The sequence below is a fragment of the Anopheles coluzzii genome, chromosome 3 (genome assembly GCF_943734685.1).
Source record: "Anopheles coluzzii chromosome 3, AcolN3, whole genome shotgun sequence".
In the NCBI taxonomy this organism is placed as follows: Eukaryota; Metazoa; Arthropoda; class Insecta; order Diptera; family Culicidae; genus Anopheles; species Anopheles coluzzii.
In genome coordinates, this window is record NC_064671.1 from 29,601,914 (window position 1) to 29,618,810 (window position 16,897).

At 41.2% G+C, this 16,897-nt stretch overlaps 2 protein-coding genes across 2 annotated transcripts in view; both read right to left on the reverse strand.

The window, feature by feature from the left end:
* The window catches only part of LOC120957536 (zwei Ig domain protein zig-8-like), a 316,504-nt gene that overhangs the window by 262,776 nt on the left and 36,831 nt on the right, over window positions 1–16,897 (reverse strand). The window lies entirely within an intron of this gene.
* Window positions 10,276–16,897, reverse strand: part of LOC120957534 (zwei Ig domain protein zig-8-like) — a 43,484-nt gene continuing 36,862 nt past the window's right edge. Inside the window, exons 3-8 of the mRNA XM_049610620.1 lie at window positions 12,649–12,986; window positions 12,287–12,403; window positions 11,795–11,888; window positions 11,474–11,601; window positions 10,618–10,897; window positions 10,276–10,530 (exon numbers count right to left, since the gene is read on the reverse strand). Of these exons, the coding sequence (XP_049466577.1) occupies window positions 10,400–10,530; window positions 10,618–10,897; window positions 11,474–11,601; window positions 11,795–11,888; window positions 12,287–12,403; window positions 12,649–12,986 (1,088 nt within the window). The 3' untranslated portion in view covers window positions 10,276–10,399. The remainder of the gene's footprint in view (window positions 10,531–10,617; window positions 10,898–11,473; window positions 11,602–11,794; window positions 11,889–12,286; window positions 12,404–12,648; window positions 12,987–16,897) is intronic.

Consider the following 16,897-nt stretch of genomic DNA (forward strand, 5'->3'; position numbering starts at 1 on the left):
ATTTTAGCAAGGTGTGGAGCAAGCACGTCCTTACAGTTTATTAAAACTGAGGCAGGAATGCCATCTGGACCAGGAGTAAAAGAACGTTTCAACCCAAATAACACCTGTACAACTGTTTCAGAGCTAACCGAAATATCGGAGAGATTAATTAAGTTCTCTGGCGTGTAGAGTAGCCCACCCTCAATAAGGTTAGGGTCACTAACCGGTGGCTCAAACATTTGGGAAAAATGTGCAGAGAATAGCTCACAGATCTCAACAGGCGTAGAGGCAGTTCGAGAATCAAGTACCATTTCATTAGGTAACGTATTGCACCCTCTTCGAATCCTAACAAATTGCCAGAAGGATGCTGGATCAGAACGGAAACGCGATTGCAGTCTACTCGAATAGGCCTCAAAACAAGCCCTGTTGTATAGTCGATGCGCAGAGGCAGCGTACTTAAATAAACGAAAGTTGAAAGCAGATCGGTTCAGACGATACCTCCTAAGATATTTCATTCTATCCTTTTTCAGGTTGCGAAGAGTACGATTGGACCAGGGAGGATTAGGAGGGGAACGAAAAATAGGTGTACATGAAAGGAGTGCAGAGGTTAACAAAGCATTAAACGATTGGACAGCCTCGTCGACCGATGTACATTGATAAAAAAAAGACCAGTCGGCACGAGATAGAATAGAATTAAGTTTACGATAGTCTGTAAGACGAAAATTATAACGAACACTCAATGAATTAGGAGCAGAAGGCAATTCATTCCTAACCCTACTAGCCCTAAATAAAGAAGACGGTAACGCAATTTCCAGAGCAGGATGATGGGCATCCTGGGGCAGGAGCAGTGACGAAGCAGGATACACAGAAGAACAAGCAGCAGCAGCAGAGTTAGAGAGCACCAGGTCCAGATAATGATTTGAATGGTTATGCACCCCGTTCAGCTGATAGAGTTCATGCAAATTTAACACATCCAAAAAGCAGGAACTGGATGAATTCAAAGAGATATGAGGCACATAATGTCTCATAGGTAAAGATGAATCTGACCTTACTGCGGCTGCAGGCGACCACCCTAACGCCGGTTGATTGAAGTCGCCAAGAAGGATAAGATGATCATTCGGTTTCATATGCATGTATGCATCGCTGATGAAAGCAGAAAGGGATTCGAAATAGTTGCGGTCGCTGCTCAAATACGGTGGCACATAAACAATCCCCACATAAAGACGAAACTTAGGAAAAGAAACACGAATACATAAAGCTTCAAGCGTAGGTTGATTCATGTTAAGTGCCACAGACGGATAACGACTGGAACATGCAAGCAGCACACCACCCCCACGCGATCGTTCATTGTTTAACCTGCTGCGATCGCAACGGTATATATTGTAAGAATCACTATCCAGGACCATATTGGATGGAATCGATTCATTTAACCAGGTTTCAGTAAGGGCAAGCATTTCAAACCCTGATTCATTCGCAGAAAGGCGCAATTCATTATATTTGGTGCGAAGGCCTCGAACATTTTGGTAATAGATCACGAAGGGGTCTATTAATTGTGAGCTATCCGTTTGGCAAACGGGCTGATCTGTGGTGAGCGATTCGTGTTGCTGAGATTGTTCTGTGATTGAAGCCCCACCCCCGGTGATAACTGAGGGGGTGTGGGAGGAAACTCCGGTTGGATAGCCTCTAGGATCTCGGTCATCTGGGATAGTGATTGATTCCCGCGCTGTGGGGATGGCGATCGATGATCCAAAAAATGATCCGGATGAGCGGTGCTTTTTGGCGCAGCAGAAGAGCAATTTGCACTGCTTGAACGATGCGAAGTAAGCGCAGAAGGGTCAAATCGGGCCCTTTCATGTATACGTTGCTTTGGTAGGCCACGATCAACAAACTCACGAACAGTAAGTGAAACTGGCCAAATAGTAGATTGAAGCGCCAGATCCTTGAGTGATTTGGGAATACTCACTTTAAACGATATAAAGGACATCAAATCAAGGTTTGCGCCCTTTTTCGTGAGACGGTAAACATCTATGTTGTCGGTTGGCAGCACAGCTTTAAGCCACACACGCATATCATCAGCGGAGACATGCGATTTGATGTTCGTGAAGTATAACCATACTTTTTCTGCTATGCCAGTGTTCGTGGTATCATGGTTCAAAACAGGATCAGAAGATGATTTTGTATTTGTTCGGCAGTGCCCAGCACTAATATCACTAGTCACCTTAGTACGATGAGTGTAGTGGTTGCAGCTATCAGAAGCTTCCACAGTGTTGGTATCGTTCGCTGCTTGTTGGATATCTGCAGTGAGCTCCATTGAGTTGGTAAATGTACGGCGAGTGGATGCTGTTTTAGTCGTTCTGGTATTAGTGGCGTTGAGTGACGATGCATTAGTGGACGTGTGCGTTCGCGATGCGTGAGAAACAGACGGCTTAGCTAATACGGGTGTTAGCTTATCAGCGAGAGCGAGGATCTCAGCAAGCAAATCGCTCTTGATAGCCGATCTAAGAGAAGAGAGAGATGAGTCAATCGTGGTGAGAATTTCTGCTTTCACCAACTCGAGTAGGGCTGCTATCTCACTTGTGAGAAGTGAGTTTGTGCCATTGCGAAACTCGTTACAATTTTTGCACAACCACAACAATTGATTATTCCGCCCAAGCTCACGAGTAGAATCACGGGACAAACCCGTGCAATGGGTATGATGCTTGGAGCCACACACACCGGCGCAGGACACCGAATTTGCACTATCGGTGGGTGCATTGCAGGTTGAGCACTGCATAACGAATGACACAGCACAAACTGACGAGTGACAGGAGCAGGAACGAAGCCAAACAATATCTCGGCAAAACTGACGAAATAACAGGAGACTAGGTGCAAGAATTCAGGTGCAACTTGATAACAATCGAAGGCACGCACTAGCCAGTACAAGCAACTCAGCAGCACCAATGTTGCAAATGTTGAAAATCAGGCAGTAACACGGCAAAACAGCATCAAAAATCAGGAGCACAAGGAAGGCACAACCACTCGGTTTGACAGTCGATCTCTCTCTAATGTCGTAATGTCTCTCTAATAAATGTCGTGTGAATGGACTTACAATCTATTAGAAGCATGATTTTGTTCGCTATAAAGGCTGTATTCTGTGAAATATCTTCTGGGGTTCTTCGGTACCTTTTCGGTTGATTTTTCCCATTTTCCTCCACGTTCCTTACACATAGATGAAGAAGTAAAAAAGGAACATTTGACCGTTTTTAAGCCAAATTGATCAAGGGTTATCTTGTCTTGTGTGCTTAACGTTTCTTAGATGTAACAAAAGGTCAAAAGCAAGGAGTCACATCGCCCGAAGGTATGCAATCCTTCGACATACAAAAAATATTAAACAAAATATACACTTTAAATACAACACTAAACATGATTGCATACTGCCAGGCGATGCGTCTTTTGTTGCAGTCTAGTCATGGGAAAAATGATTCTTTTTAAAGATCAGGTGCGGTCCAGTTCGCTCAGTGAAATGAACTGTACGCGTGTGGTGATTCTTTCGCACGCCCGAGGTGCAATATGTTTTTAAATAACGATTTTATGCTGCAAGAATGTACACCCTATTTTTTTATATAGTTACATTTATAAGCAGAGAAAAAGGAAATCGAAGTTGTTTTAATGCTCAACTAAACTTTAAATGTATCACGATTTGTTTAATTTTCATTATTATTTATTTTGTGTTTCCTCGTTTAAAGTATTTTTTATAAAAATGTAAATTTATCGCCGTTCAAACAACGGATTCATAACACTCAATCAATTAATCGTACAGTTAAAAAAAAACTGTGCTTAACTATATTCCATGAGCAAAATCTTTTTCTTATATTCAAAGCCGACATGGGGAGCTTCTAACATATGGAAAATTACTTGCAGTTTCGCTCTGGTGAAAAAAAAAAACTACTAGAGCGAGAGTGTATTGCTATTTTGAGGAACGGGAAAAAAGACATTGATAACAGAAGCTTTCTCGCTCTAGTCAACACACTATCAGATCGAAAAAGCATGCTGATTTTCTGAGTAGGCGAATGAACTCCGCACCGCGTGCGGTGGTTTGTACAGAACGCACGCACACTTTCATGATCGATATGGAGAGTTTCCGCACGGAGAATCAATACCGCACCGCTAGCGTGCGGAGATGTATCGCACACTTTCATAGTCGATAGGGAGAGCGTCCGCACGGAGAATCAATACCGCACCGCTAGAGTGCGGAAGAATCATTTCCATTTATCTGGTACTCGTTCAATCAGTGTAAAGATTGGAATGAATTAGTCAGATCTGATTCATTTTGCCCATGTCTATTGCAGTCGCAAAGCCTTAAAGTATGCAATAATGCTTAGTACATTATTTATGCAGCAAATTACACTGGAACGAGACTGAGCGACAAAAGATTGAAATGATTACATTACTTAAATGATTGAGCTTGTTTCTCTTTTCCCAGAATTTCTGATCCTAACCACTCTCCTGCTTATTATTCCCCAGTGGAAAAATCTTTCCGCATGGCTACCGTTTGATATTTGCCGGCTGAAAATGCTTATTTTAACTACTGCACGAGAGATACAAAAATTCAAATCATCCGCAAATCAAAAGGGTATTCGGTATACCGACCTTTATCGTTCAATGTCACTGTGCCTCGTTCGATGAAATGGGATGATTTTAATTAAATTTTATTGTATCTCTGCTACGTATTGGTTTTGTGTGGTTTCGTTTTGGAATCGCTTACGTCCCTCCAAACGGGGAAGGAAGGCCCGGGTGTTCCCCGAACGTAATGAGATTATGCGTTTTTGTAATGATTGTCATTTTGTTAAACCCCTAGAGTAGAGAGAGACACACATACAGAGGGAGTTGGAGCGACAACGAGTGTCTGCAAAGCTGTGTATCCACATCTTGAATCTGTACGGAATTACTGCATTCACCGGTGGAAGTTTTAAATTGGACAAAGCTCTGCCGCTCTGTACAGTCCTAACTTAACCTGTTTATGTCCTTGCCGTTTTATTTCCATCCTAAAGCTCGTGACTAATCTTCTACGGAAAGTGCTGCTATCCGTCGTCCGGAGAATGGCTGCATTAGTGTTCGAGTTAGCTTTTGGTGCCATGTTTCAACCGCGTCCGGTGTTGCACAAGATGGTACCCTGAAGGCTTCTCTCATCCCACTCTCAAAAAAGGATTAACCGAGAGCAAACGGTCAAGGATGTTTGGCCAGAGATTTGTGCACGCTTCCGGGTGGATGTTTGCGCCCGGTGTGGTTGCAGCTGCTTAGCTCCCGGGACATTATGCAGAAACTGGACTGCACCGAACCCGATTATGCAGAATTCAGTTCACGGTTTCATCGTTTGCAATTCGCGCAAAAATCGGAAGCAATCAGCAATGCGATAACTAACGGGATGAAAAACGGCGCTCGTTTTGTGGTATTTGCGTACCATCCATATCGATTGGCTATCTTTTAGTTGGAATGACCATTGCTCGATGTGGTTAGATGCCTTTTGGTGGTTTTCTGCAGTAGATAGACGGAAGATAGAGTGCAAATGAGTTTTTGCGACGGCAGGAGATCCAGTTGATGATTAGCCCTAGGAAAACGGTCCCAGAACCGAGCGCTTGGACAGTAAAATACTGGCTCTGATGAAGGGTGATCACTCGTTTGGGAAGACAGTTCACTGCTGGGGATGGATCAGTTTACCACAAACATATAAATGAGTGTCTAAATTGGATTATAAACTATTTTTAACTTGAAGGCCTGTTAATTTGGTCGTTGCAAACAGCGATGGGATGGAATGACGTCCTAATATTCTGTTCCATTTGGTCACGTTTTGTGCACTGCAGCATCAACCGCTCGAACGTTACTGCACAGACACACAAATTGAAAGTTATCGAACACAGTCTACCTTCACCGAGGCATCCATTCGAATGAAGGAGAAGCCAGTCGTTGGTTGGCTGGTGCTGTTTGACCGGATGTCGAAAATCGCCCAAACAGTGCCTGCAAGCGTTACGAGCGGATGTAGTTTTTCTTCCATTCATCCATCACGTTGCAGCCTTTTCGATTTGCCACCGTTGTGACTAGTCACATCCAATTCTTGTCCTGGACGAGTAAGGGTGGTTGTTCCGGTTATGGGGGAATGCCGGAACCAACGTTTGAGCTGAATTGTTCTCTCGTTTGCTTCCGGTTGTTTGCAGTAGTTTGTACTGTGTATGGATGTAAAAGCATGTATGAACCATTGCTGATTGTGTTGGGAAAGCTCGATAACTATCCGTGGGTAATTGAATTTAGGAATAAAGTGAGGATTTAAAATCACTAACAATTCTAAACCAAGTTTGAGTTTAAAGTATAGAAATATTTGATACGGATCGATTGCGCGTCGAAAAACGCTTCAAAGGGTGTTCCTATTTATCACATTGAATACAGCTTGCTAACCCATTTTGCAGTCAATCGAACGATCGATCAATATGATTTTAAATGTTTTCCATCCAACTTAACGTCTCGATCGTTACTCCAGCACCTGTCCCTCCGTTGAAGTAAAGCGGACTCATTAAACGCTTCATTTCCATTCTGTTTGGTCCACCGGTTTGTCCGGATGTTCCATCAAAACAACAATGGTACGGAGTTTACGTGTTACTTTGTGAGCAGCCGTTAAACAAACTGCCAATTAAATTGATTGACCGATTGATGTTGTTCGTTCGTGAGGTGTGCTTCCGCGTTGTTTCCGGTCCGGTTGTATGTTTGTTTAATATAAAGCACACAAACAGAGACAATCATTATGATTTGATTGGATCAACGAACGTTCTTTGAATGCAAAATCATGCATTAAATGGGATGTGGTGTTACGGGTAATGTAAATCGGAATGGAATGGCTAGCTGTACGTGATTAGAAGGAATTAGAACACAGTTAAGCTAATTCCAATAAAGGGGATGGGTTAAGGGCTTCATTAAGTGTTTAAGTATAGAGTTTTTATAGCAAAAATCTGCTAAACATGCATTAAAAGTTTTTTATTTCATGATCTTCGATTAGCTGCCCTTGCCAAAGGATCCTTCTAATGCATCGATAGCATCCCGCCGTAAATCATCGATTCTTAAAGCCCCAAAAACCGGAAAGGAAGGGTCATTCATTTCTTCATCCATTTCGCTGTTCATTGAGCTGTGCTCTCTCCCATCTGTGTGTTTTATATGTGTTAAAACCATGTAACTTTCATGCTCTATTCATTTTTATTCCTCACAGACCTCACACACCGAATGGCACCGTTCGTACATGTCCGTGTCTCGCTCGGATATGATACTGACCGCGGCCAAAATGATAGCGACACTGTACAAGCATGCCGTGCTCGACTACGAACTTACCGTGACGTCTCAGGTGGATTCGGCAGTAGGAGCAGCGACCGGACCATCCACTACCGGCGGCGATGGCGGGGACAGTACATCCCAACCGGCGGAATAAGAATTAATGTTCACCATCATTAGGGCTTGCCACTGTAATCACTATTGAGTGTGGTCCTCTGCGGATCTGCGAGCTGCAGTTGGATGGATAAATGAATGGGGAGCAGATAGTGTGTGGAAGCTTGGCGTGACGATCGTAGTCCAAGATATTGTAAAAGAAGGGGTTTTGTGAAGACCTGCACGTTTGTTCCACCCAAGATGATTGTGGAAAAGGTTAGCATTTAGAGGAGCTTTGGAGTGTCGCTCTTCACCTTCTTTTACAGACCCATATCGAGAAAGACAAGGTAAAATGGAAAAAAGTATCGACCAACAATCCCATTGGGAGTGAACAGCAGCAAGAAAGCAAGTGAAAAAGCACATACAAGTTTTAATGTTTGTTTACCGTTACGTGACGGTGTAGAATAAGCGAATCCTTTTTTTAATGTTTTGACTCTCCTTCCGAGGCACCGAGATTCCCTTTTGCCCGAGATGCGAATGGGAAAATCGGCATGATTTCGGCATTGCCTTCTGAACAGGATCACGTGAATCTCGTACGCTCAGAAGGTGTGTGAGAAAGGGAGAGAGACATAATTTCTTGAAGGTGTCGAGCGTGCGCTTATCAACATTATACGACCATAGTTTATTATATAGCACTCGTTGAAACTGTAAGTATGTTATCGTAATAATTACCAGTAATAAAACGCAAACTGTTAGCAGCTATTCTTAACAAAATGGAACGGAACGAAACTGGCCGCAAGGAGAGGCCGCTGTGTATCTTAATTCGCTTTGTATATGTCCGACAGCAGTGTCGCCCTGGTGTCGGAGTGTTCTGAGTCGCAAATTAACGAAGCGAACGGTAGAAAAATTTGCATTTCTTGTTCAACTTTCATCGCTGTGGTGTTCTCGTGTTGCTCGAAAGGATTGTTGAAGGTGGGACGAAAATTTATACAGTGTCAACGTTTTCCGAAAATCTCATTCTTTCTCAACCTGGCTTGTGTGTCTGTTTGGTCTGAATCTTAAGCTCGTAAAGCATGGAGACGCGTGGTACAAGGTGAAGTGTTTCAACCAGTACCAAGCTCTGGAGTGGAAATTTAATTATAAATTCTATGTTAGTAGATTTGAAAACAAATCGTTGAGCGGCTAATGCCTGAACACTAGCATTTGTGGTTTTGAGAGGAAAATACTTAGCTTAGTTGAATTCTAGGATGGACCGTGTACAGCAGGTGTAAATTAGCACTGTTTATTGAATTTACCCTAACTCGGCGTATATGGTGCAGCCTGTGCATTCCTATTCATTTTTGCAATTGGTTTCAACGTAATTTAATAATTTTGAAGCTATCCGAAAAGTGGCTCGATTATTAGTTCCGTGCCCAGCTGCTTACAACCGTACAATGATTACAGAAAGTGTGCAAACAGACATCATCAAATCGATCCAATTGTTACAGTTTCAGTGGAATTGTGTCCATTTGCATAGTTAAATATATGTGTAATTTTTATGTTTGAACATTTATACACGTATATTGCACGAATTTAAAATAATAAATAAATACAAAATACAAAACATTGAAGTATGGGGCCGCGTGCACGAGCCGCACCGTGAGCCCTACCTGGTAGCCCTGCTCGACCGTTAGCCTGTAACACACTCACCGCGTTAGGTGCGCTCTGCACACACTTAGCGCGCATCGCTAAGTGCGGCGTGGTAGTGTGCGTGAGCGCAGTGTCGATTCCTGGATGTCGACCAGCAGCAGCGCAACTGCTACGGCGAATCCAGACCTCGGCACGTCTATCCACAACAGTAATGTATGAATTGTGGTACTTTGGGTGAAATTAATTGAATTGAATCTGTTTGAAGCGTTTTGCACAATGAAATACTCTTTCCGGCATTGAATGAACTGTTTACATTACAGACTAGATCCTCCGGTCCTCAGCGTAAAACGTCGGGACAGTTGCTTGTAGTCGAACTGGTTTCACATGCCAAAGAAGGACCGGCTGGCAGCGGTCATCCCTATCCACGTAAGTTTCTTTGCTAATTATAAATATCTGCATTTTAAAAGATGTTATTAAAGTTAAAGTGTGCTACAAACAACACGAAAAGGCTAGTTTGTTATCCGCAGCATTCGTTTTCATGCTTGAACAAATTTATCAACATGAAAACCTTGAAAAGCAGCATCATTTCGTTCTGTCTCAAATCCACCAAAGCAAACCTTTTCAGCCAACAACATACAACGCAATTTATGCAATTACCAACCATGTCTTACTGTATTCGCATAATGAAAGTAAAGCTCTTTTCAACACAATGAAAGCTAAGCTACACACAAACGATGGTATTACGCCCACAAGCATTACAACAGCCGCTTGTTGGTGGTAAATTAATGTTTTAATAGTTTTCTGATTTATCGCCCATTTGCCACGCTTGTCATTCGCTTTTCTTGTACACTCTACTTGATAATCTGATTAAGCAGAATAGTGGAAAAGCGCTAAACGGTAGTAAAAAAGCTATACTGAACTCAATCCGTCTAATAGCAACGAGGGCTTTCATCGAGCAGGAAAGGGACTAAAGGAAACATATTAAACTATCGTCCACACAGCGGATTAAGCGCCTTTTAATTTGCAGATCAGAGGAGAAAGCTGCTTGGGATTTAGTAAAATGGACGAATGGGCACGGGAAAATCTCACTAAAAAGGAAAAAAAGAAGGGGAAATGGACACAGTATTATAATTCAACTTTAATTTTAAGATCATGGGGGGGAACATTCGAATACGTTTGTTTTTTGCAGCTTATGCTCAAAACCTACCTTACGCTCGGTTTACCTACCTTACGCTCAAATTCGCTCTTTTCTTGTGATATGTAAATTATTGAAATAAAATTGACTATACCTCGAAATTATTTTATTTCACTGCGCAAGAAATTAAAAAAAGTTCTTTTCTCCGCTCATTCTTTTCTGTCTTATCTTGTAGGTTAGGGATGAGTTCTACGATGAATTTCTTCACCGTCATCACCGACAGTAGTTGGTCCACGCGTGGATTTGCAGGAAAAATGCTGTTGATGCAATACTCGGCACCATTAAGCTCATCGGCAAACTCCACTGGCTGGGCGGCAATGCTAACCGCTTGAACGGGGAGCCCACTGTGAAAAGGAAAGATTAAAATTATCCATGAAACCTTTTACATATGTAATACATTACACAAACATTATTAAAAAAGAAACACTCACACAACGGTAGCCCTGACAAATACTGTCTGAAATGTTTCCAGTATCGGGCGAACACTGTCGTATTTGTCATTGCCCTTGACGCGGTTAGGGAGTAGGGCGGTCGAACAGTACCATTCAGGATGTGCACGTTGATCGTGGAAGGATCGGCGTTCGATGGGGAGCATACGTACTTCCCGCTGTCCGTGGTGCGGGCGCGCTGTATTAACAGGTACGATGTCGTCAATTCACCCTTCTCCGTTATGACCGACACACCGCCCCGGGGTGAATCGTAGTTGATCTCCTGCAAAAAAATTTTAACGGGAACGTGACCGACCGGCAATTTGGATTTTGAATGGAGTGAGTGGAAAATATCGTCAAAGCAAGCAATATATCATATTTCATGAATAGCTATTTGCATCGAAGTATGAATCCACGCTTTTTCATTTTCAGAGAAGACTTGAATTATTCTTCTATTTTATGTCAGTCAATATTTCCATAGATGCCATTTATACTGATTCTATAAGGAGAACCAGGGAAGCTGAAGGATGGTTTCAAAATGCTTTCCTAGAATATTTTATTTATTTATTTTAGATTAGCTACCTCAGAGAAAACTTTATGGATGCAAGATACAATCAAAACGCCCTTACACAGTGATTGGAGGCTTTTAGATTAGTGTTAGTGATTAACATTTAGATATAAGTTAATGTTTTGGTTTGTTTCAGTTATAAACCAGTGTCAAATCAAGTAAATATTTCATTCTTTAGTAATACAAAACGATCAAGAACCGATTATATTTTTAAAATATAATAAACTTTATCATCGACGGACCTCAAAAGCCCTCTCGATATATCGACAAACACACCCGTTCTCCGCTTACCTGATTGTTGTGGGTCCAAAAAATGGTTGAAGGAGGCTCGGGCGAGTTCCGCACTATGCAGGTTAAATTTACAGTTGAGCCCGTGTTGATGTACAGATCCGGCACACCAACGATCGTGGTGATTGGCTCTGCAGATGGAGATGGAGTTATAGGGACACGTGGAAAGAAGAAAACAAGTGTCTGTTAAAATGGAAATAAACCTATACCCCAGAAAAACGAAAAACTCAAAAGCCTTTTAGAGAGAGTGAATGAGCAAAACGTATCCTAAACGGGTATTAAACCAGTATCAGCTCCGTGAATTTAGTGCGGCTGGACACTTACCTACGACGGCGAGGAACATTGAGTGCCCGACCGGTGGCGTAGTGGAGATCTGGCACTCGTACACGCCCGTGTCCTGCTTCTGGGGGTATCTAATCTGAAAGAACAACGAACCAACGGGTATTAGGTGCCAGTGGGAGACAGACAGACGCAAAAGAGGCAGCCAAATAAAATGGACAAAAAAGAGAGTTCAACACTCCACGGACGGAATCTCCTGAGAGCTTGCGTGTTCGTGCGTGTGCTCATGGATCTACTGCCAACGCCCACCAGCACATGATCGATGGCCCGAATATGCCATATAGAGTGTAAATAGAGGCAGAGTGGGTTCATTTTTTATCATTTCATATAGTTTGCTGACTCATCGTTTGTGCTTTTCCCAAAGCTCTCAAAAGGCTCATCGAGAAGGAGGGGCAGAGTGATAGAGGTTGCACTAAATAAAAACAAAAGCACACATCGTGTGACGCAATGGGATAGCAGAGAAATAAGTGGGCTTACTTGTAGCGACCAGTCGTCTGTCTGGGGATTATGTACAGCCTGGAAACGCTGGTCAGACGTATAGGTGAATCTACCTACGGTTAACAGATGAATGTCACGATGCCGCACCCAGGACACCTGCCGAGGACGAACGATCCGCACAGGAGGACGTTGCACGTTGTGTTATGATATATGAACAGGTGAAGCACACACACAGAGGAAAAAGAGAAACAAATAAAAACACATGGTTAGAATTTATCGGTACGGAAGCAACTCGAGCTCGAAATCAAAAAAGGACACATTCAATACACAACGCGTTGTTGTGGGTAGGAAAAAAAACGAGCACCGAAGCAATACACAGCACAATTGAAATTGAAATTTACCGTTTTGTTGCCGATGTTCTTCACCCGGCAGTTTAGATAGGCCGTCTTCCCGACCAGCGCTGTAATGTTCTTCGAGGCGGACAAATCAAAGTGTGGCCCACGGTCGAGCGGCGTCCGGAGCAGATTACTCTCGTCCGAGTCGTAAATTTCGTTCTCGCTCGTCTCTGAGTGCTGATGGTGGTGCTGCTGGTGCTGGTGAAAGCCAAGGTGCAGATTGCCAAGGTACGGTGGTGTCCGGTTGCGTATCGGAGGACGCGTTACCGGTGAACTGCTGCGATCGTCACTCAACTCCAGCAGGAACTGTTCCTCCGAAAAGGTCTGCAGTGACTTTGTAATGCCTTCCGGGTTGATGTTGTGGGATGGGAGTTTTCAATCGATGACCACAGATCCGGTGGCAATGGGAGAAAGTAGAGAAAAGATACAAATTACAGGTGGCAGTTGGAAGCTGTCGAACACAGGAAATCGAAACGTCAGAAGGTCAGGATGATAAATGAGAAACATTGTTTCCTTCACAATTCCCACGTTGGAATGTATATAATTGAAATTTGTATACTTTTTTACTTTCGTTATTGAAGTTTTTACACACTTTCTTATGAAGGAAGACATTTTACAGCTTTGCAGAGCGCTTCAAGTGTAAAAAGTTATAACAAGCTTCATTCATAACAAACTTCATTCATTGACATGTTTAATAATTTAACATTTATTTAATTCATTTAGCTTTGATGTATTTTATTATTGGGATTTTATTATCTATCAATCGTTCTTATTGACAAATAATAAAAGCACGTACTCTCCTTTATCAAATTTAGTTTTGGATTTAAAGTCCAAATATAACAACAATATCAATAAGTGCTAGAATGGTCATTATCTGAAACAATCACAACCATCATCTTCAGTGAGACAACTCATCGTACCCATACGTACTTCATGGACTTCCTGCATGTTGAATTTACCTAAAGTAAACCAGCATTAACATACATAATGTACGCTGAAGTATCTCTCTCTTTACACGATCAACTGTGACTGTCCTGACCTTGAGGGATAACATTAAGGTTCTAAGCTTTCCACATACAAGAAAGTCACTTCATCGACCTTGATAGTCAAAGGAAAAGCCTTTCCGCTCCCTTAGATTGAGCTGAATCCATCCACTGTGAAGCTTTGGGTTCATCGTCCTAGAGCGTAAATTAATTTATCAATCTTGCTCTCACACTCGGAGCGGTTGCGGTTTATTGCGGCTCTATTGCTTCGAGCACGGTGTAGCGACCTTAGCCGCAACAAGTTCTCTACACAACCGGCTACGTGTAGATGGAGCTGAAGGCGGCATCGGCGGCATGTTCGGGCGGCTGACACTCAGCGAGAACATTTTATGAGAAGAGAGTGAGAAGCGATCGAGACGAGCGAAGCGATGGCGAAAAAAGGCCATTCTGGTGTCGGTGATCGCGGGATACGGTGTTAAGTAGCGGGATTATAAAAATAAATTAAATTAGTTATAGTCAAATAAATGAAAAGTTAGTTTTATTTAGTAGTTAGAAAATGTTTTTATCGGTCATTTAGTGCTAGTTGTTTCATCTGGTGACAGCGGTAAAGCGCATACTTAGTAGCGCAAATAACGCTAATTCTGGCTGGTGTATGAATCAGGTATAGTGGTGAAGGAAAAAAAAATTTTTTTTGGGTAAGTGGTGAAGGGAAAATCGTAGCTTGTTAGTGATTAAGTGATAATTAGTGAAATAAGTGTAAATTTTCATTTTTTTTCTCAACAAGTTTCCTTAAAAGTATCAACTTAGTAATAATAAGCAGTAAGGGGTAGTTGGTACAGTAGTTTAAGTATCATTTTTATTAATCCTTCATTCTTTACGCTTACGTAGAGGGTAATGAACCCAAGGGTGTTGGCACTTAGGAACAGATCTGTTCAGGTTCATTCAAAAAGTGTAAATAATATTAATCCATCATTACCGCAACTAAACTCCACGGCAAATAGTGAAAGTTGTCTAAACACACAATATAATTACCAAAAACGCCTCCAAGTTCTCAAAGGAGAATTATTAAATCAAAGCCTTGAAATCGATAGAGCGTTGAACGCGTCATTTTCAAAAATGGCTTACGAATTCCCAACGGAAAAGGCAATGCTATGCATTCCTGAATATCACGGAGCTGCAAAGGAATTAGATGGATTTTTATTTCAAGTGGAATATTTTGCGAATCAGATACCAAGAGGCGAATCGGAAGAGGATTTAATTAGAACGGTAATGTTTAAATTAAAAGGAAATGCTGCTGGATTTTTCAGTCGCATATTAGATGATACGTGGGCGAATGTTAAATTAAATTTAATAAAACTTTTTGGAGAAAAAATGAGTGTAGAAGCAATTTTCCAACAAGTGGAAACTTTGCAGCAAGGAGTCAATGAACCATTCACTCAATATAAAGAAAGGGTGGCAAGGTTAAAACAAAATATAATGAACATCGATACGAAAAACAGTGAAGATTTTTACGCACAAAAAAATTTAAAAATTCACTTTTTAGCCGGATTAAGAAACCCAGAATTGCAAACTTTAGCCAGAACCAATAAACACTTGGAATTTGATGACTTGTTGGAATATCTGGAAGATGAAGTTGTTCAAATCGAACATATTCGGAAAATTGAGGCTAGACTAAATCGCTCGCAAACACCGGTACCAAATAATGAATATGATGAGACCTACAATGCGAGTCAAAACAATAGTTTTAATAATCGTTCAATGGGCCACAACACAACGTATGGAGGAAACCAGCCCCATACACTAATGAATAATAGTAGTGCCTCACGCTGCGATCATAACAACACTAACAATTTAGATACCTGTGATTTTGGTCAACCACAACATAATAGCACTACACATAACCAAAATAACACTAACTTCAATTATGATGGTCAACCACAACATAATAGCACTACACATAACCAAAATAACACTTACTTCAACAGTAGTTTAGCTCAGCCAAATAGATATTTTGCATCTTATAAAAATAATTATACACAACATCCACGAAAACACTATTACCAAAATAGAAATCAGTACACACAACCACCACAACACCATTATGAAAACACCTGTCCACCATCATCACAAAACTATTATGCACATAAATTTTCACAAGGGCCTTCTCAATATACTTACCAAAAGCAAGCATATCAAAACATGCATACAAAAAACTGATACAAGGAACACTAGTTGATTTTAACACTAAAACTAGTGTTCCCTTAAAACAAAATAACATGTTTTCTGTTGGTTTACAAACAGAGACGTGTAAGGAGACGAAACAAACACTACACAGTACTCCCATAGATGAATGTGAATCGCTTAATATTGAATGCACTAGAGACGGTAGGTTAATGGCTAAAATTTTGTCGCAAAATGTAAATAAGAAAATGGTGAATTTTTTAATTGATTCGGGAGCCTGTTTCAACGCCTTGAGTTTGGATATAGCAAAAGAGCTAGGTTTAGATTTTATGAATCACAATGATAAAGTAACTTTATCAAGTTTCGATGGATCCTTATCAAATACTGAAGGGTCCATGTTTTTAAAACTACATATTGGCAATTTTGTATACCCTATAAAATTTTATATACTAGAAAAACTTAGCGTTCCAGCTATAATTGGAGCAGATTTTTAAAAAAAATATACAATGTGCATCGGATCGAATTTTCAAATAATTTATCTGAAGAAGCCATTAAATACTGAACCATTAAATACCGCAGACGAGAATATAAAAAAAAAATATGGATGAATTAGAGCAAATAGACGGTACCCTTTTTGAAAACAGTGATAACACTCAAAAAGGAAATTTCGAATTGCTCCCACACATAGAGAAGCAACTCGCAGATTGCGACGTAGTTAAAACGAGCAAAGATAGGGAATTAGTAGGTTCAGAAAGGTATAAGGAATTGATGGATAAAATCAATTTAAATCATTTAAATAATGCAACAAAAATCAGCACAAACAAAATTATTGCTGACTTCAGTGATATATTCTACCTCCCGGGAGATAAATTAACATACACTCAAGCAGCGACACATGAAATCGAAACTAGTTCCAATATCCCGATATTTAAAAGGCAATACAGGTTCCCAACAGCATTAAACATGATCATGGAAGAACAAATAGAAGAAATGTTAAAGCAGCATATAATCAGGCCTAGCAAAAGCCCGTGGAATGCGCCGGTAATGTGCATACCAAAAAAATCCGAAAACGATCAAAAAAAATATCGGAT